This window comes from Passer domesticus, chromosome 16, assembly GCF_036417665.1.
Source record: "Passer domesticus isolate bPasDom1 chromosome 16, bPasDom1.hap1, whole genome shotgun sequence".
NCBI classification, from domain to species: domain Eukaryota; kingdom Metazoa; phylum Chordata; class Aves; order Passeriformes; family Passeridae; genus Passer; species Passer domesticus.
Window position 1 is genome coordinate 3,564,616 of NC_087489.1, and position 26,183 is coordinate 3,590,798.

The 26,183-nt window shown below is 50.5% G+C and overlaps 2 protein-coding genes across 4 annotated transcripts in view; one reads left to right on the forward strand and one right to left on the reverse strand.

Moving 5' to 3' along the window:
* The window catches only part of TRPC4AP (transient receptor potential cation channel subfamily C member 4 associated protein), a 34,994-nt gene extending 19,119 nt beyond the window's left edge, over positions 1-15,875 (forward strand). For all 3 annotated transcript variants that reach the window (XM_064391188.1, XM_064391189.1, XM_064391190.1), the window contains exons 8-19: positions 205-393; positions 1,439-1,581; positions 5,678-5,809; positions 6,454-6,512; positions 8,468-8,569; positions 9,908-9,991; positions 10,285-10,375; positions 10,874-11,014; positions 12,162-12,270; positions 12,470-12,582; positions 12,804-13,010; positions 13,926-15,875. In XM_064391188.1, coding sequence (XP_064247258.1) covers positions 205-393; positions 1,439-1,581; positions 5,678-5,809; positions 6,454-6,512; positions 8,468-8,569; positions 9,908-9,991; positions 10,285-10,375; positions 10,874-11,014; positions 12,162-12,270; positions 12,470-12,582; positions 12,804-13,010; positions 13,926-14,063 — 1,508 coding nt within the window. In that variant the 3' untranslated portion in view covers positions 14,064-15,875. The remainder of the gene's footprint in view (positions 1-204; positions 394-1,438; positions 1,582-5,677; positions 5,810-6,453; positions 6,513-8,467; positions 8,570-9,907; positions 9,992-10,284; positions 10,376-10,873; positions 11,015-12,161; positions 12,271-12,469; positions 12,583-12,803; positions 13,011-13,925) is intronic.
* MYH7B (myosin heavy chain 7B) overlaps positions 14,404-26,183 on the reverse strand; it is a 29,900-nt gene continuing 18,120 nt past the window's right edge. Inside the window, exons 23-42 of the mRNA XM_064391941.1 lie at positions 25,773-26,028; positions 25,023-25,265; positions 24,469-24,645; positions 23,977-24,122; positions 23,351-23,441; positions 22,407-22,796; positions 21,571-21,697; positions 21,151-21,269; positions 20,765-20,961; positions 20,256-20,605; positions 19,651-19,775; positions 19,276-19,391; positions 18,968-19,160; positions 18,688-18,891; positions 18,471-18,596; positions 18,192-18,362; positions 17,835-17,939; positions 17,358-17,453; positions 17,076-17,213; positions 14,404-14,409 (exon numbers count right to left, since the gene is read on the reverse strand). Coding sequence (XP_064248011.1) covers positions 14,404-14,409; positions 17,076-17,213; positions 17,358-17,453; positions 17,835-17,939; positions 18,192-18,362; positions 18,471-18,596; positions 18,688-18,891; positions 18,968-19,160; positions 19,276-19,391; positions 19,651-19,775; positions 20,256-20,605; positions 20,765-20,961; positions 21,151-21,269; positions 21,571-21,697; positions 22,407-22,796; positions 23,351-23,441; positions 23,977-24,122; positions 24,469-24,645; positions 25,023-25,265; positions 25,773-26,028 — 3,376 coding nt within the window. The remainder of the gene's footprint in view (positions 14,410-17,075; positions 17,214-17,357; positions 17,454-17,834; positions 17,940-18,191; positions 18,363-18,470; positions 18,597-18,687; positions 18,892-18,967; positions 19,161-19,275; positions 19,392-19,650; positions 19,776-20,255; positions 20,606-20,764; positions 20,962-21,150; positions 21,270-21,570; positions 21,698-22,406; positions 22,797-23,350; positions 23,442-23,976; positions 24,123-24,468; positions 24,646-25,022; positions 25,266-25,772; positions 26,029-26,183) is intronic.

The following is a 26,183-nucleotide window of genomic DNA, read 5'->3' on the forward strand; positions in this document are numbered from 1 at the left end:
AACTGGAGAGCAGCACTGAACTATTGCTGGGGTATGGATGCTCTCTTGCATTCCTTAACAGGAGAGTGTGCTGAATTCTTCCATCTTCAGATCTTTCTAACCAGTTCTTTTTAACCATGCACTTCTGTATTCCTGAGGTAGACGTGCTGGTACCTTGTGGTGATCTTACACTGTAATAAAATGATTTATCTTTATTTTTTGCAGCTACACTTCTGAATATTCCAGGCTTCATCGAGCGGTTGTGCAAACTGGCCACACGGAAGGTGTCTGAAACAACAGGGACCTCCAGCTTCCTGCAGGAGCTGGAGGAGTGGTACACCTGGCTGGACAATGCCCTGGTGCTGGATGCACTGATGAGGGTGGCAAACGAAGAGGCAGAGCAGAGCAGTACAGGTACCTGGCTTGCATCCCTCCACCCACCAGCTGCTGAGGCTTGTCTAACCTTGCTCAGGGTTTGCCACGTGTTCTTTTTCCTGTCATCTGGTCCTGATTCCCCTTTTCATACTTACATATCAACATTTAGGTCTGACTGCTGTTTTGTTCTCATGTAGCACTGATTTTTTTACTGAATTAAAATTAGCCAAAGGAGAGCCCTTCCAGCAATGTGTGCCCTTTGCATGCCTAGCTAACACTGAAGTGCTGTGCATCCTCAGCCCTGACCTCCTCTGGAGTGATTAAAATAACCCTCCTGAGATAAGTGACTTAGCCAGCATTTTACTCTAAAATTTTGGCTCATGACTTTGGATTTGAATGCTTCATACCAAGCAAGTGGCCCCTTCTTTAAAAAGGAGAGGTAGTTCCAGCTAAATTAAAGAAGTTAATTGGAAAGAAAATATAATTGTTCCAGTGGAAGTGTTAATACAACATTAACAGCGTTTAGGAAAATGCTTTGGAGCATCTGTGTGCTTTGTTTCTTCACCCTTTGGTATGACAAAAATGCAGTGTATGTCTGGTAGAACTCAAAGTACTTCATATTCCTGCTTCTGCTCTTAGCAGGGTAATTCTCTCTAAGGTTAAGAAATTTATTTAACTGTGGCTTAAGAATACTGGTTCATTGAGGTATGAAATGAAAGCAGATTTAATAGTAAGTGCTTCTGATAATCTCCCATCTACTTTTATTACCTTTCTGCCATGCCCTGGTGCAGTAGTCTATTAATTCATTTAGGTGAGCCTACTTATTTTAAGGAGATGCTGCCATTTAGTTGGTTACAGAAAAAGAATTTTAAAATCTGATTTTATCTCTAAATTTTCAGCTATATTTTTTCTCTAGCGTGTAATTCAAATTGGTTATTTGCTGTACATTACTATTTTTAGTTAAGAAGAAAATTGCAGCAGGTGTGTGCTGCTCCTGCATCTGCAGCGTTCAGTGTAAAAGTAACAACTGTAACAAATCCTTTCGTGTTGAAGCTGCCTCTCACATCTTTGCCATCTTTTTCAGAATCTTCAGATGAGAGTGGACTGGCCAACACCTCCACAAGGACACAGCTGCCCCAGTCCATGAAGATCATGCACGAGATCATGTACAAGCTGGAGGTGCTGTATGTTCTCTGTGTGCTGCTCATGGGCAGGCAGAGGAATCAGGTGAGCCCCAGCAGATGCTCACACCCACAGTTGGTGTCTCTTTAAACCTGAGTGCTCATGAGTGAGGTCATGGGCACAGAAATGCCAGGGCAGAGCTCAAGGTACAGAGCTGGGCAGTCCATCCTGCAGCCCTGCCCAGACAGCAGGCAGCATTTCACAGGGCTGGGCACACACTGCTCTGGTGCAGGAGGGTGCAGGAAGTGTCTGGGTGTCTGGATGCTGCAGGAGCTGCTCTCAGGTGTTCTCCCCCATCCTGGTGCCCACTTTGGATGGAGCCCCTTCAGGCCTTACCTTTCTTTGTCTGCTTTCACTTTTGGAAATGCTCTGGATGATTTTTGCAGCATATTGCCATGACTTGGCAAAGTGTGAGCATGCTGTCAAACTCCCAGCTGGGAAGGTGCACTTCAGTGCTGTCTGCACTGGTCACTGCCTGCAAATCCCACTCATCTGTTCCTTTGCCTTTCTTCCTTTTGAAATGAGAAAAAAAAAATTTCCCTGCCTCACACAGGCTTATGAAGAACCAGTCACTGCAGCTCAGCTGTGGTTTGATTTAAATGGGTCAAAAGCAGGTTGTGAAGGGAAAAGCAAAGCAATCCTTGGTGAGGTTTTGACACGTTTCCAGCTTTGGCAGTCTGCTCAGCTCAGCAGAGCTTGGCACAGCAGGGGCATTCAGATGTCCTGGACATGGGAGGGCCAAGCTGGTGTGGGTTATTGAAAGGCTCTTGTGTTAGGAGGAGAGGCTGTGGGCAGGGATTGGGGCACATTTATTTTTTTCTCTGATAGTAACCTCCCAGGTGTCAGTTACAAACACCCCCCAGGGCCATCTCCTAAATCTCTTAATCTGAATACAAGGTGCAGTTGTAGCTCAGTCCCAAACATAATTCACCTGTTCCCCCTGAACCTACAGCAGAGCTTGTGGACCTCCCATCCCTGGGAGTGTTCAAGGCTGGGGCTTGGAGCAGCCTGGTCTGGTGGAAGGTGTCCCTGCCCCTGGCAGGGCTTTAACATCCCTTCCATCCCAAACCATCCTGGGATTTTGTGACTCTAAGCAGACACTTGGCATTAAAAGAAGCAGGTTCTGCATAAGAGGAAGCAGAGAGAACCAGTAATTCCTGCAGAAACCACAGTCACTACCACAAACAACTCCTAATCATGTTGTCATTCCTTCTAGAAATGCTGTTTCTCTTAGGCATGAAATAAAATGTAAACAAAGCCCAAAACATAACTGAAACTAGCAGAACATGGATCTATTAGAAGGACTTTTTCTTTTCCATTGTATCAAGGCAGATAATTCATCCCTGCCCGAGTTCCTCACAAGCGTGCAGGTTTATGGATTCTGCAGAAACTGCCTGCAGCTGCTGGAGGTGCTGGATTCCTTCCCTCCCTGGGTCACTTCTGGTGTGTTCCTGTCAAATGTGACAAGGCAAAAAATCTGCTGCTGAAGCAGCTAGCTTTGAAGATGAATTTATCTTTTAATTTCCTGGGAACACAACTCTTATCCTTCATCTGCTATTTCTGCTCCCATGCAGATGAGGAAAGTAAGGATAAAGGTGGCCTGCAGTTCACCTCTTCCAGGACTGATTCAGGACTGAGTTGAATTCTTGAAGGATTTGAGTTACTGGATTCCAAAACACTTCTTATCCAGAGCCAGGGGTTTTTTTTTGTTTGTTTGTTTTAGTTTTTTGTTTTGGTTTTTTTTTTTTTGTTTGTTTGTTTTTGGGGGAGTTCGTTGGGGGGGGTGTCTTTTTTGTTGTTGTTTTGTTTTGTTTTGTGAAATCCTCTGCCTTTAAAACACATGCTACATCTTTCATTCCTTCATCTGCATAAGACTTGTGTGGCAGATGTGAATCCCCTGCCCTTCCTGAGAGGCACAGGGAGGGCTGGAGCTGAGCTCTTCTCCACAGGAAGCTCTGGAATGCAGGCACAGCAGTGTGCAGCAGCACCCTCAGACAAGCATTTCAGCTGCTTTTTGGTCTCTCTTTTCTGTGAAAGAATAAAAGCACATGATTGTGGTACCAGTCTGAGCAACCAAAGGACCTGCTGGTTTTAGATTGGATTAATTTTGCATAAAATTTTATTAAGGGCATCACAAACCTGCTCCAGTCTGCTGTAATAATTGACATAATGGTCTGGCATTTGCTTGAAGCAAGGTGCAACCTCCCAAACTCAGCCTGTCCCCAGATGAATCTCTGAATGCTTGGTTAAAACTTGATTGCTGGCTAATTTGCATAAATTGATAACTGTGGTAGCAGTGACTTAGCTGCTCCTGTTGCTGTGTTGGGGATGATCTCAGCCTTGGCAATAAGTGGTGTTTCTCTGCAGATCTGGGCCTTTGCTGCCTTCTCATTATGGTCACACCCTAAATTACTCTCCTTATGTATTTTTCTAGTCTGTCCTGCATGTCTGTGCTGTGGTGAAGAGCCATCAGTTGCTTTCCTTGCTCCTGCTGCAGGGAGCCACACTGCACACACAGAAACTCAGCTTAGCAGAGACAGTTTTAGTGTTGGGAAAGAGCAGAGCAATTCCTGTGAAACTGGATGGCAGCAGGAAAAAGCCAAAGTAGTTTGAGGGTTGAGTATAGAGCAGGGATTGTCTTGGCATCCTCAGGCAGAGTAATTGTAATGAGTTTGGGGTCTGGGAGAGAGTGATGCAGAGGCAGTGATGCAGCTGAGGAGCTCAGTCAGTGAGAATTCAGAGCTGAGCAAACTAAACTGCACAGATTTGAATTCTCATCATTTGGAGAGGAGCAGATTGAGGAGTTAAAACTGAGTGTAGAGAGCTGTTCCTTTAGAGAGGGTTGAGGCTCTTGCAGGCAGCTCAGGCTCTTGGCTTCCTCCTGTTGTGCCTGTGCCATGGAGGGACAGGGGCACTACAGGGAGCACTTTGTTCTGAGAGATTCCTCAGAGCTGGTTTTGTGACTAAACCAGAATGTCCAAGAGGGTTTCAAAATAATGGAGCACCAGAGGACTCCAAGCTCAGCAGTGGGGGTGGGTGGGGAGGAGCTGGATGCTCCTCACGTGTGTAATTGAGGTGTCCAGCAATAGGAATGTGATTTCCATCAAGGTGGGACAGCTGGTGGCTGCAGCCAAGAGGAGTGCAAAAAGCCATCAGCTGTGCTGCAGACTGGAATCAAAACCTGTAAAACAGCATCAGCTTCACGTATTTTGATTCATTCAGGTGTTTGAGTAAATAAAACAAAGTAGATTGATCTCTTGAAATGCTACTGGTTACAGTTCTGGATCTTGGGACAACCTGGGGTATTTTTAAGTAATTTTGTTTGTTGGTTTTAAGGAACATGTCCATTACTTGTGCACTTAATTTTTGCAGAATATTGTACACTCCAGTCACATGGTTTTCATGTCTAACCACATCTCAAAGAATAATGCTTGTACTAGGTCAACAGCTAATAAGAATCCCACTTTCTATTTCCCTTACTCCTCATCTTCTAAATTCCTTACATCAAAAGTATCCCAGCTTGGACTGAAGGTATTAAAAAGCTGTTCACACCAAAATTATTAGCTTTTTTATATGAATAAACAAGATGTACCAGGCAGACTGATAAATGAACCTGAGCAATTTGACATTTTTTTCTCTTAAGTTCAGCTTCTCTTTGACCTGAAGGAGCAGTGTGGTATGGTTGTGTTACTGCTGGACTCTGCTCAGGATTCCTGCTAAGGTGTTTTGGTGAAAAAAAACCAGTATTGATGGGTTTTGTTGTCATCAGAGGCCTGTGTCTGCAAAGGGAAAGGATTCTCAGGGGATTGAGTGGCTGCAGAGTATCCCGAGCTAAGCTGTTTGCTGTAGATGCTTTTTCAGTGTGCTGGAAGTGATATCCTGATGCCCAAAGCTGCTTCCAGAGACACAGTGGTTAACTGAAGCACTGGTGAAGAACTTTATCCCAAAATAAAGTGTTTTCTATCCACATCCACCAAATGGAAGCTGCTGCACTGTGGTTAGCACAAACACTTGCTCTTTGAGGCAAGAATTCACATCCTTTTGTCAGAGAATGACATCACTGTGCCTGTCTGATTGCAGACTACATTAAATCTGTGTTTGAGGCTGGAGCTGATGTGTTTGTACCTCTCTTGTTCCCCAGGTTCATAAAATGATAGCAGAGTTCAGACTCATTCCTGGCCTCAATAACCTGTTTGACAAACTCATCTGGAGGAAGCACTCAGCCTCAGCCCTGGTTCTGCATGGACACAACCAGAACTGTGACTGCAGCCCGGTGAGGAACCTCTCAGTGGATTTTCATCCTGGCACACAATTCTGAGGAGCTGTGCTGAGTAACTGAGTGTTTGTGGCATTTAGATTTTGTGGGATTATTGATTTCATTGAAGTCTATCCTTAGCTCATGCTAGCAATTTAGCAGGGCAAGTTTAGCCTCTCCCTTCTCTCCAGTTTGTTTATTTTAAGGAACATGTCCAATTTGGGAACTGGGAAAGGAGTAAATTCCTGGACCTTGAGGCCAGAGGTAGGAGACAAGCAAAATTCAAAATAAAGATACCTAGGAGAGGCACAGGGTACAAATTGTGCCACAGTCAGGTTTAGGGGGTTTGGGTTTTCTGTTGGACTCTCTATATTTTTTTCTTTCCAAACCTAGACATTCTGAATTGACCAGTACAGTTCTAAGCTTTTGTGCTTTTGCAGTGAGAAGGAACTATTACCTGTTATGTGCATAGGCTTGGAGGCAATCTCCATTTCTATTTTGGGAAGTGCAGCCTCCCCATTAGTGCAAGTCACTTGCTCTGCTGTCCAAAGGGGTTTGATTTGGAAAGGTTTTCCATTCAATGCCTGCTTGGTAACTAACAATAACCAAAATTACTAAAGCAATGATTTTTTTTTTTAATTACCTTTCTTGTCTCCTTTTAGGACATTACTCTAAAGATACAATTCTTGAGGCTTCTTCAGAGCTTCAGTGACCACCATGAGTGAGTATGAGGAGCAGTGGTGGGTTGTGGCTTGGTGCTTTTTGCCTGGCTGTGGTTCCAGGTGTCCTGGGCACATAAAGGGAATGATGTGCTGTCCCTAAACTTGATGTTCCTTTCAGCTCTTGCTGTAACAGCCTAAGAATTTGCTCTGTGGTGGGCATGTCTGAATATGTCTGGTGTGGTTAAACCCAGCCCATTTTGTCTTGTGTTGAGATGAGCTGAAACATGTACAGGATGAGTTAACACTTTCTGGCTGAAGGAATAAGGAGGCAGCTTTCTTCTTTTTGCCTTCTACTGAGAGGTGACAGTGAGCCAGGGAAATACAAAGGAATCTCCTGTCTGCCTTCAGAATAAATCCTTAGGAAAACTTGGGTGTGCTGGGATAATTGGAGGGGTGGTGCAGTTTGCTTGGAGTTACTTAATATTTAATATTTAATGCTGTGCTGCTGGTACAGAGGTGTTTGAGACTTGTGGAATCCTGCATTCCATCAGTGTTGCTCTCATTCAGTCCTGGGAGATGATGTCCCTTCCTTAGAAACTCCTGTGTTAGAGCCATGTTGCATTTGAGGTGCTGCTCATTCCAGAGCCAGGCTGTTGGTTTTGTGCAGGATTACAGATTTTAAATATCAGCCTTTTAGATTGTGGAATATTAGCTTTGAGAATGCAGAGCTGCTGGACAGAGGGAGGGAGTGCTGACCTGTTTTAAATCCTTCATGCAATACATTGTTTGCCTGGGAATCACTCCAGGTTTTCCAATAAAATCTCTACAGGTGATGTTACTACAAGTGGCTGCTGCAAAGATCTCAGGCTTGTTTGAGCAGAAAACAGCTCCCAGCTGTAACACTTGAGCAAGTGGAATGTGTGGAATCTGTTTGGGGGGGTTAAATAATTACATGAACTTTCTATGAAATCTCAGATAAGCTGAGTTAACTGAGGACAAGATGAGAGCAAAGTGCCTGTATGCTGATACTCATTCAGTGAAACTGTGTCCAAAGCAGACTTGCAGAGCTGTTTATTGCAGGGAGAGAAGGGCTCTGTTCTCATTGCAGAAGCTTGTTCAGTCCACATCAAAGGGAGCTTTGCAGCAGAGCCTCAGTGAGCACCAGCCTGAGGAGAGTGTTGGAAGCAAGGAGGGACCTCACACTCACCATTGCATCCTCTGCCCCCTGAGCTTTCCTGAAAAGGAATCTTTGCTGTCTCATTTTGAACACTTGGAAGCAGGAAGACTCTCAGGGAGCACACTGCCATTGGGCAAAGGGAGCCCCCTGGACTACATTTCTACTGTCAGATTTATTCTGCAGTTAGTTCACTTTTCATACAAAATAATTTATTTTTATTATGAAAAGTTCAGTATTTGATAAAGAATTTATGTACATTCCTAGGATTTATATCCATTTTTATTTGGATTTTTATTTTCCATGAAGTTTTTTAATATTTCCAGGGTAAAGTTTGTTCAGCTAATAAAATACCAGGACAACTGAGTCCTTTCTTGCAGTTTCTGCTTTCTTACTTAGCAAGAGATTTATTACTTAAAAAGAGAAATCACTGTAGGGTGGGCAAAAACTTCAGGAAACTGTGGAAAAGTTTGCTATTTCATACTTACTTTGGTCTGAAATTCAGCAAAATATTGCTTAATTTTTTTTTTTAATGAGCATTATCCAGAAGAAAATATTTACAAACTGTAAGATCCCAGACAAGTCAGCAAAGAGCCATCATCTCAAAGCTGCTCAGTGTTGGAAGTGGCAGGTGGTAAATTTTGGAGGTTTTCCCAAGCTGCAGCTGGCTGGCCTGGTACCGGGAGCAGAGTGGGAATGCTGTGAAGGGCAGCCAGGAGAAATCAGCCTGTCCAGTCCTGCAGCCCTCGTGGTCCTGTGCCTCTGCTTTTCATGAAACTGCATTTTTGCCTCTTGAGTTCATGCTGCTTTTCTCCCCTCCTCCCCCACTGTCTGCTGTAGGAACAAGTATCTCCTTTTGAACAGCCAGGAGCTGAATGAGCTGAGTGCAATCTCCCATAAAGCCAACATCCCTGAAGTGGATGCAGTGGTCAACACTGACAGGTGAGAGGGGACTGAGGGTGTTGGTCAGCAGTTTGAGTTTTGGGAGCACTTAGACTGGAAGTTTGACATGGGCTGCTCTGTTTGACCTCTGTCTGTCCACCACACTTTATTTCAGTGACTCCTTTCATTGGGAGGTCTCCAGGCTTGTGGGATGTTGATGATCATTAGCAAATCTCAGGTGTGCTCGTGCTCAGAGTAAGGTGTTTTAAAAATAAAAGGAACTTTAAAACCCCTAAAAAGAGGGGTTTGAGTTCATGGCTCAGATATGCTGGGTCTGCCTGTCTGGCCTTCCTCAGGCTGGGCATTGCAGACAGACCTGGAAAGTAAACTGTGATTCCCTCAAATCAATTAATTGCTATTAAATCTTAGTTCTGGCATTCAGGAGCAGTGTGTGCACACATAAATGTCCATTTCCAGGCTGCATGAGCACATCCAAGTGTCTGCTCAGAGTATTTTAAGAGCAGCTAATAACCAGAATAAGCTGAATTAGATTAACATGTTAAACCACTTATAAAATCTTTTCTGTTGCATTTGAGTATCTGTTAGATGGACTGTTTTGATGTAATAATCTCTTTAATACACGATTCTGGTGTATAAAGCTCAGCAGATGGAAGATTGTTTGCAGAATTTATTTTGTCAGAATGCTCCCAGGGCATCAGCAGGGACTTGGTCTGCACAGAGCAGCTTTATCTCACTCCAAAAGGGAATTTCTAAGAGGATTTCTAGATTATGGTTGTTATCATAATACTGTGTCTAATTGGGAAGAACTTGGGGTTTTTTTCACCCTTAGCATTTAGTTTTCATGTTGCTTTTCTTGATATGTGAGATCAAGGCATTATTTCTATATGAATTTAAAGCAGGTAGATACTCCACTGAAGGTGCTCTTTGATACAAGTAGAATTGCAGTTGTACAGCCTCTATGCTTTTACTACAGCCTCATGTTGCATCCAGCTTTTGTACTCTGCTCTGCCTCCTAAATGGAATTTAGACTTTACTTTACATTTTTTGAGGGGAAAAAAGGGGGTTTCTTTCATTCCTAAGCTTGAATGTTGTATTTTTTTTTTGCTTGATTCACACAAGGCGTGAATTGATATTTCTGAAATTATTAAAATTTGGAGAGAAAGTTTTTATTTTGAACTTATTTGGAAGTCATATTGCAGGTATTACACATATTTACTAAGGGCAGTGAGAACTCCTCTGCTGATAGAATTAGCACAATATTTGTACTGTGTACTTCAATACTGAGATTTTGATCATCAAAAGCCCTGGAGCAGTGACTGGATTCAGTGCTCAGTGCTTGCCCAGCCCTTCCATTCAGCTGTGATTTCTCACCTGCAGGAGCCTTGTCTGTGATGGGAAGAGAGGTTTGCTGACCAGGCTGCTTCAGGTCATGAAGAAGGAGCCAGCAGAATCCTCCTTCAGGTGGGTTCACTGTGCCTCTGATGAGCTGTTTGGGACCCTGGGGGTAGCTTTGGTTTTGTCCAGCTTAGAGCTGCTGGAATGTTGGAGAATCAGCTGTGGGAAGGTCTGCCTTTGTTGTGCTGTGGTGGCAGTGCAGGTGCAAGAAATCAGCCAGTGACTTTCTGCAGGCTCAACAGGTCTGACTCCAGCTTCAGAGTGGATTGAAACAGATCAGGAAACTGGATTTAAATTGCAGTTGTGATCAAGTGCTTCCCTTGCCCCAAAACCAAGACCTCCTTTCTTCTCTTTCTCAGGTTTTGGCAAGCAAGGGCGGTTGAAAGTTTTCTGCGTGGCACCACCTCCTATGCAGACCAGATGTTCCTCCTCAAGAGAGGACTCCTGGAGGTAAGTCAGTTTATGTCAGGCATCCTCCATAGCAATCGAGGAGGATTTATCTGCAGTGAACCAAAAGTGGATAAAAATGTACTGTTAAAACCTCAGCAGGGAAAGGAAGGCCACTCAAGCTGCCCCCTTGCAGTAGTGGGGCAATAAACACTCAGGGAGATAAGTCAGGATCAGTTTACTGGAGAAATCGCAATAGATGCAACAACAATAATAAATGAGAAACTGCCCCTTATTCCTGTGTAGCTATGACAAATACTGGGAACACTTACAAAAAAATACCTGTGAATTCTGCTTGTGGCAGCCAGATGTGGCCAGTTGTATAACCTGCATCACTGGGAACTCATTTTAACAGGAGACTCATCTGAACTGTAGCCTTTAGTTGGTGTTGTGGCATTCAGTCACCCAAGAACTTGAAGATCAGTGCTGATTAAATCAGAGTGTGTTGTGCTGCTGGCTTGGACTGAGCTGTGGCAATAACATGTTTTCCTCCCCTGCCAGCATATTCTCTACTGCATTGTTGATAGTGAGTGCAAGTCACGGGATGTGCTTCAGAGTTACTTTGACCTTCTGGGAGAGCTGATGAAATTCAATATTGATGCATTCAAGAGGTTCAACAAATACATCAACACAGATGAGAAGGTAAATATTTGTGAAAGCTGTCCCCTGTGGCTCAAATTACACCCTTTTATAACCAAACACAGCACTAAAACTCAGATTCATTTGGGTTTGGTGTGGTTTCAGAGCTTGGAGCACAATAAACATTAAGGGGTGAGTTGCCAAAGTTCCTCAATGTTTTCAGCAGTGCTCCAGCTGTCCTGAGACAGTGAGGGCTGAGCTGGTCAGCAAACATTGCCCTGTTCCATGATCAGGCAGGCCTAAGGTCAGGCTCAAGGGTAGCAGAACATTTCCTGTGCAGTCGCCAGATTTGTGGTTAACTAATAGTTGTGGACATTGAGACAGCTCCAAAAAATGTTCTTTTGGAGCTTGCAGTGGGAATTCCTTCATGAATAAGGCTTAAAATACTTGATACTGCAAACAGACAGTAGATATTTGATTCTGTTTGAACTTTGAGATGTTTTAAGAAGCCATGGCTTGTGTAATTGACTATAAAATTGAGCTGCACATCAGTGGACAGCTCTGTGCAAAGTGGTTTCATGCTTTTGTGCACTTGGGACATTTAACATCAGCTGATGGGTAGGTTCTGAATGGCCTTACACTCTTGGTTTTGTTGCTGTCATTTTTCTCTCATTGCTGTTAGGTCTGGTAGACCTTGGAGATGGGATGTATAAATGTATTTAAAAGAAAGCTGTATTTATTTTTGGTGTTTTTCTCTAGTAAATGAACTTAAACATTCTAGAGAATGTCTTGATATTTGCTCTGTGCTTCCTGTTTATTGATCTCTGACTGGGTTTAGTTCTCATTCTGTGTGACTCCCTCACTGTATTCCTCCTTAGCGCTGTTTATATAAAGTCAGTGTAGGAAAACATGGAGCTGCAGGAATTCCCCCTTTCAAAACAAATACTGTATGAAATCTCACTTTCAGTGGACTGACATAGCTTCAAAAGAGATTTTAGGGATGCCAGGGTGGCATTTTCCATTCCATTTTGTTTTTAAGTGTTTTTAAGTGATCCTTTGGTCAGCCCTCAGTGCCAGTGTTGGTTTGGGCAGGGTGAGGCTGGGAGTGATGTCTCCTCTTACCTTGTTAGAGATAACAAAAAGGTAATGACCCTCAATATAAATATATTCCAATCTTTTAAATTCAGCACTAAAATGTGTTTCTGTTCAGTTCCAGATATTTTTAAATCAGATCAACAGCTCTCTGGTGGACTCCAACATGCTGGTTCGCTGCATCACGCTGTCCCTGGACCGCTTTGAGAATCAGTCTGATGCTAAAGGTGAACAGGGAGCAATGGGGTGGGACTGGGGGGTGTTCAGTGCTGATAATGGTTCATTTAAAACTGGGCTTTCGTAGTTCGGGATGTAGACAAGGAAATGCCACCCTGAAAGTTTGAGCACCAGTTCTTAGTGCCCCAGTGCTTGGATGAGTGTCTGAGCCTCCAGCCCCTGGTGATTGTGTTTCTCCTCTTGCTGCAGTTGCAGAGGTGCTGTCCGAGTGCCGCCTCTTGTCCTACATGTCCCAGATGTCCATGAGAATGTCCTTCCTCTTCCGTCTCATCAATATTATCCATGTACAGACGCTTACACAGGTAAAGAGCTGCCAGGCACCTTGCACTTGCCTTACTGGGGCTGGAGTGGTGAGCAGGGCTGGGAGCAGGGAGGAGCCTGCTTTCCCTGGAGAACACCCATGTCCCTTTTTCCTTGCTGTGTGCAGGAACACTTCCACTGTGTGCTTTCCACAGGCTTGTTTTACAGGGACATGTATACAACAGGTATTTAGATTTTTTTGCTGTGTCATTTTTCCTTCCAGGAAAATGTCAGTTGTTTGAACACAAGTTTAGTTATCCTAATGCTGGCCCGAAGGAAAGAAAAGCTCCCTTTTTATCTGCGCACCTTGCAACAGATGGAATACACAGAAAAATACCCTGGCTTCATCCTGAACAACTTCCACAGTCTCCTGCGATTCTGGCAGCAGCATTACCTCAACAAGGATAAAGACAGCACCTGCTTAGAAAATGTATGTGACCCTCTTGCCATGGCAGGAGTTAATCACAGCAACACCCGACTGCAGACCCCTGGCAAAAATGGGAGGTTGGGAAGGGAAAGAAGGGAGGGAATTCTGGCCCCAGTGTAGCTCCGTGGTGCTTTCCACACCTCAGGCTGCCACAAGCAGGTGCTGGGCTTCCCTGGAAACAGAGCCTGAGGTCCTGGCTCTGGCACACAGAAGTGAGACATGCTAGTGCTGAGTGGGGTGGAGGGGCAGCGCTGGCAGGATGGCCGGGGGGGGAGGCAGGACAGAATGCAGTTCCCAGAGTACTTAGCACCTTAGCCAGACTGTTCCCTGCAAACAGTACAGGAAGAATATCTGATGTAGCTGCTGGAAGCCAAGGGTTTCTGTGCCAGAGCTGGTTTGTCCTGGGTCACTGATGGGTAGAAATAACCAGCTGTCCAGTTATGTGGGGGACACATGGTCTGGTGTTGGGCTGCTGGGGTGGCCTTTTGGCCTTGAGGGAATAATGCAGGAGAGGTGTGAGCAGGGAGTGTGTTGGTTTTGGTGTCATCTCGGGAGCAGGAGCTGCTTCCAGCATTGGCTTATCTGCAGCACCACAGGCTCTCAGTTTGTGTTGGGACAGGGCAGCAGAGGACACGTTTGGATTATGGGTGTACTGGTCCAGGCAGGCTGGGGTCACCCTGTGCTGCTCTTAGCAGCTGCCAGAGGCACTGGGAGTCCTTGTGTGCATCTGGAGAGTGAGCAGCTGGTTATAGAGGGTGTAGCTGTTCAACACCCAGGGAGGGAGGGCAGAGCGGGGAACCCAAAGTGTTGCTCACACTGTGGGGCTGGGCAGCTCGGGCTGAACAGGAAGTGATTTTCAGCTTTGGGAGGTGTTCCCTGCTGTGGCCTCCACTGACCCCCTGTTGTCTGTGCCCACAGAGCTCCTGTATTAGTTTTACCTACTGGAAAGAGACTGTTTCGATACTGCTCAGTCCGGACCGGACGTCCCCCTGTGCCATAGTCAGCTACATCGACGAGGCGTACATGGACATTGACAGAGACTTCTCCGAGGAGTAATTCCCGCCTCCAGCTTCTGATGGACAGCTCGGAGGGTCCCTCGCAGCCCGGGGATGTTCAGGGATACGCTGTGTAGTGTGTGTGTGCAGCTCGGAGCTGCGGAGCGTCGTCCCACCCCCGCCCCTGCCGGCCCCCAGCTCTGACTCTGAGACTCGGACAGCTCTCTGGGCAACACATTCAGGGATGTATCTTCCAGTTGTTCTGGGATAAAAATAATCACCTGCACAAACCAGCCTGTATTATTTTTTTTCTTCTCTGCCAGTCCAGCAGGGCTGGCAGAAGGGGTTTTGCTGACGTGAGGGTTCTCTTCTTTGTATGTGCCGGTTGAGGTGTGGCTCTCTCAGGGCTGCCAGGACGAGCAAGTCAAAAAGCACAGCAATTGCCCTCCAAGTGTGAGGTCCAAGGAGCCCATCTGAGCAGGACCCCACCACCAGCCACGTGCAAAGCCACCACGAGGACTCCCTGCAGGTGTTAACTCTTCCGCTGGGCTTTGGAATCAGGGCTTTGGGGTTGGTTAGAGCATGAGTGTGTGTGCGTGTGTGTGCTTTTAATTCCTGAGAGCCCCAGCTCCAGTCACCTCTTTACCATCGCCTTTTGGATCATTTGGTACTAAATCTATCTGTGCATTAGGAGAGAACCTCTGCTCCTGCTGTCCTTCCTGCAGCTCCTTCCCACCCGGAGGCGTTTTGCAGTGCTGGAGAACAGAGACATTTCAGCAGTGGTGGAATTGCAACAGGGGTTGGCTTTTTCACGGAGCACTAGCATTAAAATGTACTAATTTTTTAAACTTGCGGCTTGTCCCTTCTTGGGTAACTAATCTGGTTTTAAAATCCTTTTCAGGACCATTGTTCTTGATGTTAACCTGCTATATGCCTGGAAGTCTTATGTCAGTCTCTGCTTTCAGCCCTTAATATCAACACACACATTAATCTTGAAAGTGCAATATTTACTGGAGATGTCCGTTTTTTCCTGGATCTGTTTTAATCAGAATGTGTTAAATGCTGGGAATAAACACTCCTGGTTGAAAGTAACTTTGTAGGGTATATTGGAAAGGGGAATGGGGTTTTGGCAGTCTTGATTGCCAAACCTGCATGTGCCCTGCCTGCTCACCAACGCCATGTTGCTCCAGCACATTCCGATACCCAGGAACAAGATACACTACACTTAAGCCACTACATTTAAGTCAAAAACACGTCTTGCAGCTACAGAAAAAAGAAACCTGTTTTGAAACACACATCTGAATTTTTTTAACATTTTCTAATTTATTTGACGAGATAACTTCAGCCCTGTCCAGGCTCCAGAGGGGTGAGGATGTCCCAGAGCTGCAGCCTTTTGTCTCGTTGTTGCCAGCAGCATGAAACCCCCGCTGAGGCTCCCTGTGCTGGGGCTGGAGGAGTGAAGGAGGCTCCAGCCCCAGGAGTAGGACTTGTCTCTGTGCATCTTCCTTCTCCTTTCTCTTCTCCCACACCTCAGTGTCCTGCTGTGGGCTCACAGGGTGGTCAGAGCTGCTGAGCTTGTGCATAAAGCTGGAGCCTTGCAGGAGTTCCTGGGGATGCTGGTGTCCCTCCCTGGGAGCTGCATCCTGCTCTGGTGAGGGTACCCTGGGGAGCTTCTTGCCATGGCAACTCACCTCTGTTCCTCACCAGGTCACCCCCACCCTGCCCCTCCCTCCCCTCAGCTCATTTCTTTCTCATCTGTACTTTTTTTGTTCTTGGGTATTTGTGTTTTTGGTGTATCTTTGCTTCTTCTTAACTGTAATAGATGTACACTTAAAATAAATGCTTCAAATTAAAAGGCTTTTAAGTTAAGGGATGCCTTTTCCACAGTGTAGTTAATTGGTGCATCCACTGATTGCTGCTGTAACCCTGCAGTCTCACTCCTCTCTGTGTTTTAAAGACATTTTGGGGCCCAGCTGCCTCTGGCCTTGCCCATGGACCTGTGGGAAGCTGAGCTGAGCCCCCACATCTCTGGGGGTCTTCCCAGGCCTGGGAGCACAGGCTGGGCTTTGCTTTTGGGCTGATTGGGCAGAGAAGGGCACAGGGAAGAAAGCCCTGGCAGCTCCTCCAGGGGTGGAGCCTGCTGGGCTCCAGGGAGAAGGCTCTGCCCCAGGGCACAGAGGGGCACAGGCAAATCCCAACGTTCCTTTGGGATGTCTGTCCATGCCAGATGCCACAAAGGTGAGAGGGACCAGACCCTTGGAGGTGCCAGCGGGCTCTGGGCTGGGCTGGGAGGGAGGTGGGACCCCTGGCACTAACAAATACCTCTGGAAGTGTGCACTGTCCCCGTGGCTGGCTGAGGTTCGTGCTGCCCTGATTAATGCCGATTTGCTAACTGCAAATAAACATATTAAATGGAAACTATTAAAGAAATCTATTTTAAACAAATGAGTGGAGGTGTCTTTCTTTCCAGTGCATTGCCAAAGCCAAACCCCCTCCAGGGCTGTATGAGGGGCTTTATGTTCTCAGCAGTAGTGGCTGAGGTCTGTGGTGCCTCAGCTCTGGTCCCCTGCAGTTAGAGCTGTGTTCTGGTGGAGAGGTATGGGGAAAGGACTCTTATCCCAAAACCCATCCCCAGCCAGGGCCACAGAGCTGGGAGAGAGGGGACTGAGCTTCTCTCCTGCCTGTGTCTCCCTGTGAAGATGCTCCCCCAGACCCCAGGGGCAGAGGCCAAGGCCCTGGTTACCCTGGTGACACACAACAGAGCCACTCCTGCAGATCTACATTTATTCATGCAGTGCAAAGCTGACAGTGACTGTTGCAGCCACTTGACTCCAACCTACAGCAGCAGCTGGGACAGGGCAGGGCCGGGCAGCCAGGGTCCTAATGCTGGAAAAAATCCCCAAAGGGCTTTGATGAGAGGAGGGATCCAGTGGCACGGAGCACTCTGCCACCCTTCAGCCATCAGTGGGAGGTGAGGCAGCAGTGCCACAGCCGGGTGTGCTGTGCCTGGGGTCACGCCCCTGGCTGCAGGGCTGGCAGGAGCCGTGCCCTGCTCCCACCCAGGAGTGCCCACCTTGGAGACGACGGCGTCCCTGGTGCGGGCGCGCAGTTTGTTGACCTGGGTCTCGGCGATGTCGGCGCGTTCCTCGGCGTCGTCCAGCTCGTGCTGCACCTTGCGGTACTTCACCAGGTTGGAGTTGGCCTGCTGCTCCTGGGGAGGCAGAGAGGAGGTGCATGGGGCACAGGGGACAGCTCCAAGCTCCCCACATTGCTGTCGTGGCCCTGGCAGCCATGGCAGGCCATCCCAGGTGGGGACAGCCCTGTCCCCTGTCCCAGAGCAGTGATGAGCACTTACTGCCTCCTCAAACTGGCGCTTGTAGCTCTTGACCTTGCTCTGCAGCTTGTCAATCAGGTCCTGCATCCGAGCCAGGTTCTTCCGGTCTTCCTCAGCCTGCAAGTGCCCCAGCTCCCTTAGCCAGACCCCAGCACCCCCTCACCTCACCTTATCAGAGTCCCAGTGGTGCCAGGTCACAAACAGCACCAACCTGCCCCACCAACCCAGCCCGGTGCCACAGCCCCCGTCCCTTGGCCCCCCCTTGTGTCCCATCACACAGCTCAGGAGGTGCTGGGAAATGGGCAGAAGGACCCAGAGCAGGGACAGGATGTTGTGACAGGGAGAAGCTTGTGCAGTTGTCATTCCCCACATGGAGCCCAGAAGCAGCCCAGGCTGGGCTGGGCTTTGTGGATGGGTTCTTGGGTAACGAGGCCAAGCAAAGAGGATTGTGCAGGTGCTGGTGGATCAGGGCTGGACCTGTGTCCTGTGCTGCTGTACCTGGTAGCTCAGCTCCTTGATCCTGCGCTCGTACTTGCGAATGCCCTTCTGGGCCTCTGCCATCTTCTTCTGCTCCCCATCCAGCTCTCCCTCCAGCTCCCGCACCTGCGGGGGCACAGAGTGGCTCAGCACTTGGCTCCCAAGCACCAGCCCAGCTAAAGCCAAGCCACTTTCCCAGCTCAGAGAGGCCACAGTAGAGGCTAAAGCCATTCTGAACTGGGCCCAGCCTGTCAGGGCCTTGGGGACTGTCCCCTGGTCCCCCAGAGGCACCACCTGTCCTCAGAGGGATGGGGCAGAGTCTGGTGCCACAGGGACTGGGGCAGCCCCAGGAGGTGGCTCCTGCCCCGACTGTCTCACCCTGGCCTCCAGCTTCTGGATCTGCTTCTTGCCCCCCTTGAGAGCAATCTGCTCTGCCTCGTCCAGGCGCATCTGCAGGTCCTTGATGGTCTGCTCCATGTTCTTCTTCATGCGCTCCAGGTGCGCGCTCGTGTCCTGCTCCTTCTTCAGCTCCTCTGCCATCATGGCAGCCTGCCAGCCAAGAGCAGGGGGACATCAGCTCAAGGCCAGGCTGCCCTGCCAGACCAGGGGCTCAGTGGAGATGTGAGGCCCACACAGCAGTCCCCACTGCTCTCTTACATCCGTGATGGCCTTCTTTGCCTTCTCCTCGGCGTTGCGACACTCCTGCACCGCATCCTCCACCTCGCTGCTCAGCTGGGAGACATCAGCCTCCAGCTTCTTCTTCTGGTTGATCAGACCCATGTTCTGCACACAGAGCAGGTTCAGTCTGTCACTCATGGCAGACAGAGTCCTGGCTCTCCCACCAGCGCACACAGGGGACTTGGCAGTGCCTCACCTGGGAGTGGAGCAGGGTGACCCTCTCGGTGGCCTCCAGCAGCTCCTGCTCTGCCAGCTTCCTGCTCCTCTCGGCCTGCTCCAGCGCTGCCCGCAGCTCCTCCACCTCTGCCAGCAGCAGGTTGTTGCGGCGCTCCAGGGCACCCGCCTGCTCCTTCAGGTCGTCGTTGTGGCGCTGGGTGTCATCCAGCTCGATCTGCAGGTCCTGTGGGGCAGCGCGGGGTCAGTGGGGACAGCAGGAGCCGGGCTGGCAGCAGGGACAGCACCCAGTCTGTCCCAACCTTGATCTGGGCCTGGAGCTGGCGGCCCAGCCTCTGGAACTCGGCAGCCTGGCGGTTGGCGTGGTTCAGCTGGATCTCCATCTCGTTCAGGTCCCCCTCCATCTTCTTCCTCAGCCGCACGGCCTCATTCTTGGCGCGGGCCTCTGCGTCCAGCGAGGCCTGCATGGAGTCCATGGCGCGCTGGTGGTTCCGCCTGCAGGACAGGCCAGCATCAGCCACGTCCCCTGGGGACAACCAGGGCCACGGTGCCAGCCCTGCCAGCCCTGCCCCTGCAGCGATGGCCCAGCCCGTCCCCTCACCCCACACACCTCAGGTTCTCAAACTCCTCGTCCTTCTCCGCCAGCTTCCTGTCCATCTCAGCCTTGATCTGGTTCAGCTCCAGCTGGATGCGCAGGGTCTTGCTCTCCTCGTGCTCCAGGGCTCCCTAGAGACAGCTCAGCCATGGGAAGGGGGCTCCCCACAGCCACCCACTGCCCCTGGCCTCGTCCCCCAGCCCATTGTTATGAGGGGCAGAGCAGGTGGAGCCACTCCAGGCCTGCAGTGGTTGTGGGACCCCGCTGAATGGGATTCCCAGAGGTCACAGCCTGCTCAGGACTGTCACCCCCAGCAGCATACAACCAGAGCTGCAGGGTGGGCCAGTGGCTCCTGGGGGCAGCAGGAACATATGAGAAACAAGGACCCACCTCAGCCTCCTCCAGAGCTGCCTGGATATCGCTCTTCTCGCTCTCCAGCATTTTCTTCACCTTTTCCAGCTCGTGGATGGTTTTGCCGCCCAGACTGATCTGGTCAGTCAAATCAGCAATTTCCTCTGCCAGGGACAGAAGGAGTTTGGTAAGGAAGGAGTTTGTGGAACAGCCCTGTGCAAGTGATGTCCCCATCCCCCTGCCCAGGCTCAACTGATGTCCCTCAGACCCTCAAAGAGCATCCAAGGCTGTGCTTGGGAATATTTCTGCAGTGTGGGAGAGAGCACACAAGAGGCATGAAGGACGTGGGGAGACCTGTTTGTCCGACAGCAACACCCCCAAGGCAGCGTCATGGCACTTGGCAGCACCATTTGGGAACAGGAGCCCTCTGGAGACAGGAGCCAAGTGGCTCTACCAGTCCTCCCAGAGTGTGCCCAACATGAGGGCACGCTGGCATCCCAGCAGGGCTGCTGCATCCCTCCAGTGGACGGGCTGAGCAGCAAGGCCAGTCCTGGCCAACAAGGGACCAATCCCACACGCCTGAGGACAGGGCAGGAGCAGGAGTGTGGGCAGAGTCCCAGGGGAGTGCCTGAGCCCAGTCCTACCCTGCAGGTTCTTGTTCTCCCTCTTAAGGGTCTCCAGGTTGTCCAGGGACTCCTCGTAGGCGTTCTTGAGCTTGAAGAGCTCCGTGCTCAGGCTGCGCGACTCCTTCTGCGACGCCTCCAGCTCCACCTGGGTCTCCTCGTACTTCTGCTTCCACTCGGCCAGGATCCTGTCGAAGTTGCGCTGCTTCTTGTCCAGGGCGGCACAGGCCGCGTTGGCGCGCTCCAGGTCCACCGACAGGTCCTCGATCTCGGTCTGCAGACGGTGCTTGGTCTTCTCCAGCGAGGCGCACTTGGCGTGCGCGGCCTCCACGGCCTCCTCCGCCTCCTGCAGCCGGGTGGCCAACTTCTTCCTGCCACGGCAGCGGGGTGAGCGCTCCCTGCCCCGTGCCATCCCGCCCCACAGCCTCTGACCCAGGAGGAGCGTGCTGTGCCACCCCAGCCTGGGAGAGCCCCACTGCTGAACAGAAAGCTGCCACCTACAAGGAACTGACTTGTGCCATGGGACTTACTTGGCTTCCTCCAGCTCCTCAGTCCTCTGGATGGCATCAGTCTCGTACTTGGTTCTCCACTGGGCCACCTCAGCATTGGCTTTGGACAAGTTCCTCTGGAGCTCGCTCTTGGCCTCCACCTCCTCCTCGTACTGCTCCCGCAGCAGGTCACAGTCGTGCCGGGAGGCTTGCAGGGCGTGGGCCAGGGCATTCTTGCCCTGAGGAAGGGAGAGCAGCAGCTGACTCCAGGCTCCAGGACACAGGCCATGGCACCATGACTGGGAGCAGCAGCAGGGAACTTCTGTTCCTCCCAGGTGAAGAGCAGGGTGTGTCCCACCTCCCCAGTCCAAGGGTGTGGGGCAGTGCCACAGTGCCACTTGGAGAGCAGCCATGCCCTGAAACCTCACCTTGGTCTCTTCCTCCAGCTGCCTCTTGAGTTCCTCAATGTTCTGTGTGAACGAGACCTTGCCACGGCTCAGCTGGTTGATGAAGGACTCCTTCTCCTCCAGCAGCCGGCTAAGCTCCCCTGGGTTCAAACACAGCCAAAACTGCTACTTCAGGGCTGTAGAGCTGCAATCTGCACTAGCCCACACTCCCCCAGAGCCTGTGGCTTCCAGCTGTGCCCCCACCAGGGCAAGCTGGGCCATGGGCAGAGGTGCAACCAGTTAAAGGCAAAGGATGCCAGCGAGGAATCCCTCCTGAGGCACAACTCGTTTTCCCTCCACAGAATGAGAACAGCCTGCCTGGCTGAACCCCTCCCTCCAGCCAGACACCAGAGGCAGAGCACTCCTGAGGCAGCGGGTGCCCCTGGCCTGTGCCCCACGCACCGTTCTCGGTCTGCAGCCGACCCCGCTGGGCGTTCACGTCCGTCAGCTGCCGCTGCAGCTCGTCCACCTTGGCCTTGGCCTCGTTCAGCTGGTCCTCGTAGGTGCGGCACAGCTTCTCAGCATTGGCCTGCAGGCACCAAGCACAGCCTGCCTGAGCTCAGCTCTGGCCACAGAGCACAGCCTGGCTGAGCTCAGCTCTGGCCACAGAGCACCATCTCCCACCCTGGGATACCCTGCCCTGCTCGGTGGATCCTACGGGCACACAAGGCAGAGAGCAGGAGCCTGCCAGAGCTCGCTGCTAAGATAATAGTGGCTCTCTGCAGTCAAGCTTCCCAGGAAATATCTTCCCAGAGCCTCCAGACTTGACTAGGACAAGTAAAGCATCTTGTAGTGACACAGGGACAAGCTGCAGGTCAAAGAGGGACTACGTCGCCCTGGTTTTTTAAGATTTTCTAAGCCTTCTGATGTTTGCATTCTTGTATCAAACTTTCTCACACACTTTCTGTAAATAACTTATTGTTTTGCATTCTTTTATGGAGGAGGAGAAACTTGATGGACTGTTAGTTTGTCCAGTGTCCCTGGAGAGGTGGCACTTTCACCCTCCAATCCTCTGTCACCTTTGGAAATCTATAAAGGTAGGAGTCAGAAAATAAACGCTCTCTTTTCCTGCCCTGAGAACAGCAGGGTGTCTGCGTCGTGTTGTCTTGTGTCCTATAGCAACAGGACTTGGCCATGGCAAAGAGCTAATTGAGACACCACGCCATGGACGTGCTCACACCGCACCCACTGAAACCCACAGGAGAGACCAGCCAGCCCCACGGAGAACCAGGACCCACCTTGTTCTTGGTGATGTACTCAACATTGGAGGAGAGGTCATCAATCTCCATCTTCATCTCGCTCTTCTCCTTCTCCAGCTTCTGCTTGACGCGCTGCAGGCTGTCGATGCGCTCGCCCAGCTCGGCCACGCTGTCCGCGTGCTTCTTGCGCAGCGCGGCCGCCGTGGCCTCGTGCTGCAGCGTGGCCTCCTCCAGGTCCCGCCGCAGCTTCAGGAACTCCGCCTCCCTCTTCTTGTTGAGCTCCAGCTGCGTGGCCGTGCTGCCGCCCGCCTCCTCCAGCCGCTCGCTCAGCTCCTCCAGCTCCCGCGACGCCTCCGCCCGCTGCTTCTCCACCTTGGCCCTGGCGGCGCGCTCGGCCTCCAGCTCCTCCTCCAGCTCCTCAACGCGCGCCTGCACACACACAAAAGGGCAGGTGCTCCGAGCTCTGGGTGAAGCTCCAGCATCTCTGCTCTCCACAGTGGAGCAGATGATGATGGGAGACATAAAGCCAGCAGTCTTGGGCTGTTTTGGGAGGCAGGTGCTCCTTGGTAGCGTGTTTGGAGATCCCGCTCCCCTCTGTCCCTGCCATCAGGATCCAGCTGGCATTAGCTCCTTTTCATGGGAACTTTCATGATTTTGGAACCCATCTCTGATAGGAAGAAGCCCACTGTCCTAGATTTGGATTTTCAGAGTTTGGTTACCGGATTAAAGGTTTTATTTTGGACAGAGAACTACATCCTGGAAGCTGTTCCTCAGGCTGGTGACAGCGTTCACCTCAATAACTCATCCTTTAATTTTCAACCCATGTTCTGGCAGAGGGCTTGGCTCCTGCCACCCATGCCAGCTTTTTCCAGGGAGATGTCCCTGTGCTCACAGAGGGACTGGCTCATGCAGATTCCCCTGCACATCACATCTACTGGAAATTTTGGAATCCCAGGATGTAAGAACAGTTCCTCTCACCATACCTGGACCTCCTTGATCTTCTTCTGCAGCTGGGCCTCCATCACTTGCCCATCTTCAATCCTTGAGTTCAGCTGACTCATCTCAAAGTCTTTCCTGCACAGACAGAAGACAGAGCCTCTGATCAGACAACACTGTCCTGACAGGTCCTTCTGGCTCCTAAATTTCCTTGCACTCTTACACCCAGGCCAGAGGATGAACAAGCCCACAACAGAAAGGGACTTTGGGGATAAGCAGCAGCTCATGGAAGGCTCACAGGAAGGGCTCAAGTAGCCAAACTGGCAGACAGCTGGCTCTGAGGGTTTCCCTCTGGGGTCCCAAGGTGTTCTCCAGTTCCTCAGTGAGAATGGGACATAACTGAAGTCTGTATTTGCACCTGAGGCCCAGCAGTGTGTTGGATCTGCCAGGCAGGTCCCTCCTCTCCAGCCCCATGGACAAAGGAAGGTCTATGAGCCCTGGTCTATGAGCCTGTCACAAGCTCCTCAGCCTCTCTGCAAAGTGCCCAGGAAAACCAAGCCCCCACTGCCTGGGCTGGTCACACAGCAGTGCCCAGAGCCACAGCCCAGCTGCCCCTCATCCACACATCTGGATTTAGAGGTGCCCAGAGCCCAGGCATGTGTCACACACTCACTTCTTGAGCTTCTCATCCAGCTGCTGCTTGTCATTCTCCAGATCCATTACAGACTCTTGTGACAGCTTCAGGTCTCCTTCAAGCTTCCTCTTTGCCCTCTCCAGGTCCATGCGGACCTTCTTTTCCTGCTCAAGAGAGCTTTCCAGCTGGAGAACAAAGGGAGGTGGGGTAGGGAGGGTAAGGACCTTCTGTAGCCCCACCCTTACCCATGTCCACTGCTGTGGAACTTCACCAATCCCCTGGGAGCCAGAGGTGTTTCCCAGCTGGTCTCCAGTCCCGCTCCCTCAGCCCAGGACTGCTCTCCATGAGGTGCTCTACACCACCTCTTGTTTCAGGGGCAGTTTGTCAATGGAATTATTGATCAACTGGCCATATTAAAGGGGGATCTGGTGACATCCCACACTCCAGATCCCACTCAGGGACAGCCTTTGGGCTCTCCTGGACATGTGACTAAAACCTCTCTTGCTTTATTCTCACTGGCCTGTGACTCACATCATCCACTTGCTGCTCCAGTTTGACCTTGGCTTTGGTCAGTGTGTTGACCTTGTCCTCCTCAGCCTGCAGGTCATCCAGGGCCTGCTGATGGGCCTCTTGCAGGGCTTTCTTCTCCTTGGTCAGCTTGGCAATGATCTCATCCAGACCAGCCATCTCCTCAATCAGGTTTTTAACCTGCATCAGTGAAGACAAAAGTAGAGAGCACCTCAGAGGGAGAGGGTACAAAGCTACTCCAGCAGCCTGACCCTGGCAAGGCAGGAGTCCATCCACGGGCACCAGCAGCTCTGCTCCCCACCAGCAGCCAGCCCCTGTCCCCTTGGCCAGGCTGGCCTCACCAGGTGGGTTTCCATGCCTCAGATCACTTGCCACAGCACAGAACCATTTGCCCACAGCCCTCTGGGCAATGAGGCAGGACACAGAGGGTTTTTCCCTCTCACACTCCCCTTTTCCCTCTGCCCTGCCCCAGTTTCCCCACACCAGCAGCCTTATCCCAGATGTTCCTCTGGTGTCCCCACAGGCACTGAGGCTGGCACTGCAGGGAGGTTGGTTACCTTGTTCTCTGTGGCGTGTTTCTCCTTCTCCACCTTGGCCAGCGTGATCTCCAGGTCGTCAATGTCCTTCTTCAGCTCTGCACACTCATCCTCCAGCTTGCGTTTCTTGGCGGTGAGCTCCGAGGTCATCTCCTCCTCATCCTCCACACGCTCCATCAGCTCCTTCACCTTGGCCTCCAGCTGGATCTTGGACTTGATGAGCAGGTCGCAGCGCTCCTCTGCATCTGCCAGGTTGTCTTGCTCCTGGGAGAGGCACAGGAGAGCAGCGCTCACCCTCTGCCCCAGGAGCCTGCTCTCAGCCCTGCTGTCCTGGCCTTCTCCTTGTGGAAGGGGCAGAGCAAGCCCGAGGTGCTCAGGTGTACAAAAAGTACAGCTCCAGTCACTGCCCATCACCAAGGTTCAACCACTCACACTGACCAGGGCCAAAGAGCAGCTCCATCTTTCCAGAGGGACGACAAAACAAAAAAAAAAAAGAGCACAAAATTTGGCAAGCAAACATTGCCATGCCCTCCCACTCCCCTGTGAGGAGAGCACCCTTCCTAGAGCCAGGGGATCACAAATCCCTGTGACAGCCCCAGGACGTGATGGTACTTCAGGTCTGCAGTCTTAGGTTGTGTTTCAGACAGATTGTGACAATGAGGGAGCTTCAGAACTGCAAGAGGCTGAAGGAGGGTTCTAGAATATTCTGCTCCTTCTACCCATGGACCCTGCACTGTCTTAACACCCCCAGAGAGAGGGTGAGGCACTCACTGCCTGCAGCTGGAGAGCCAGGTCATTCTTCTCCTGGATCATGGAGACTTGCTTCTCTTCCAGCTCCTTCCTCTTGGCCTCAGACTTCTCCAGAGCCTCCTTCAGCTTCTGGAATTCCTCCTTCAGGTTGGACATTTCCTTCTCAGTCTGAGCAGACTTGAGCAAAGGCTTGATCTTGAAGAACAGCTTCATCCAGGACCAGTTCTTGACAGCGTTGAAGGCACGGATGTTCCACTGGATGGTGTAGAGGGCTTCCCTGGGGGAATACAAGCACAGCATCATCAGGACTGGACATTTCCCATGTCCCATCCTGGCTTCTGCAGGCCTGGATATGGCTCCATTCTCCAGCAGCTGGACAAATGGCAGAATGCTGAATGAATTGGGACACTGTCTGCACACTGTACTGGCCCA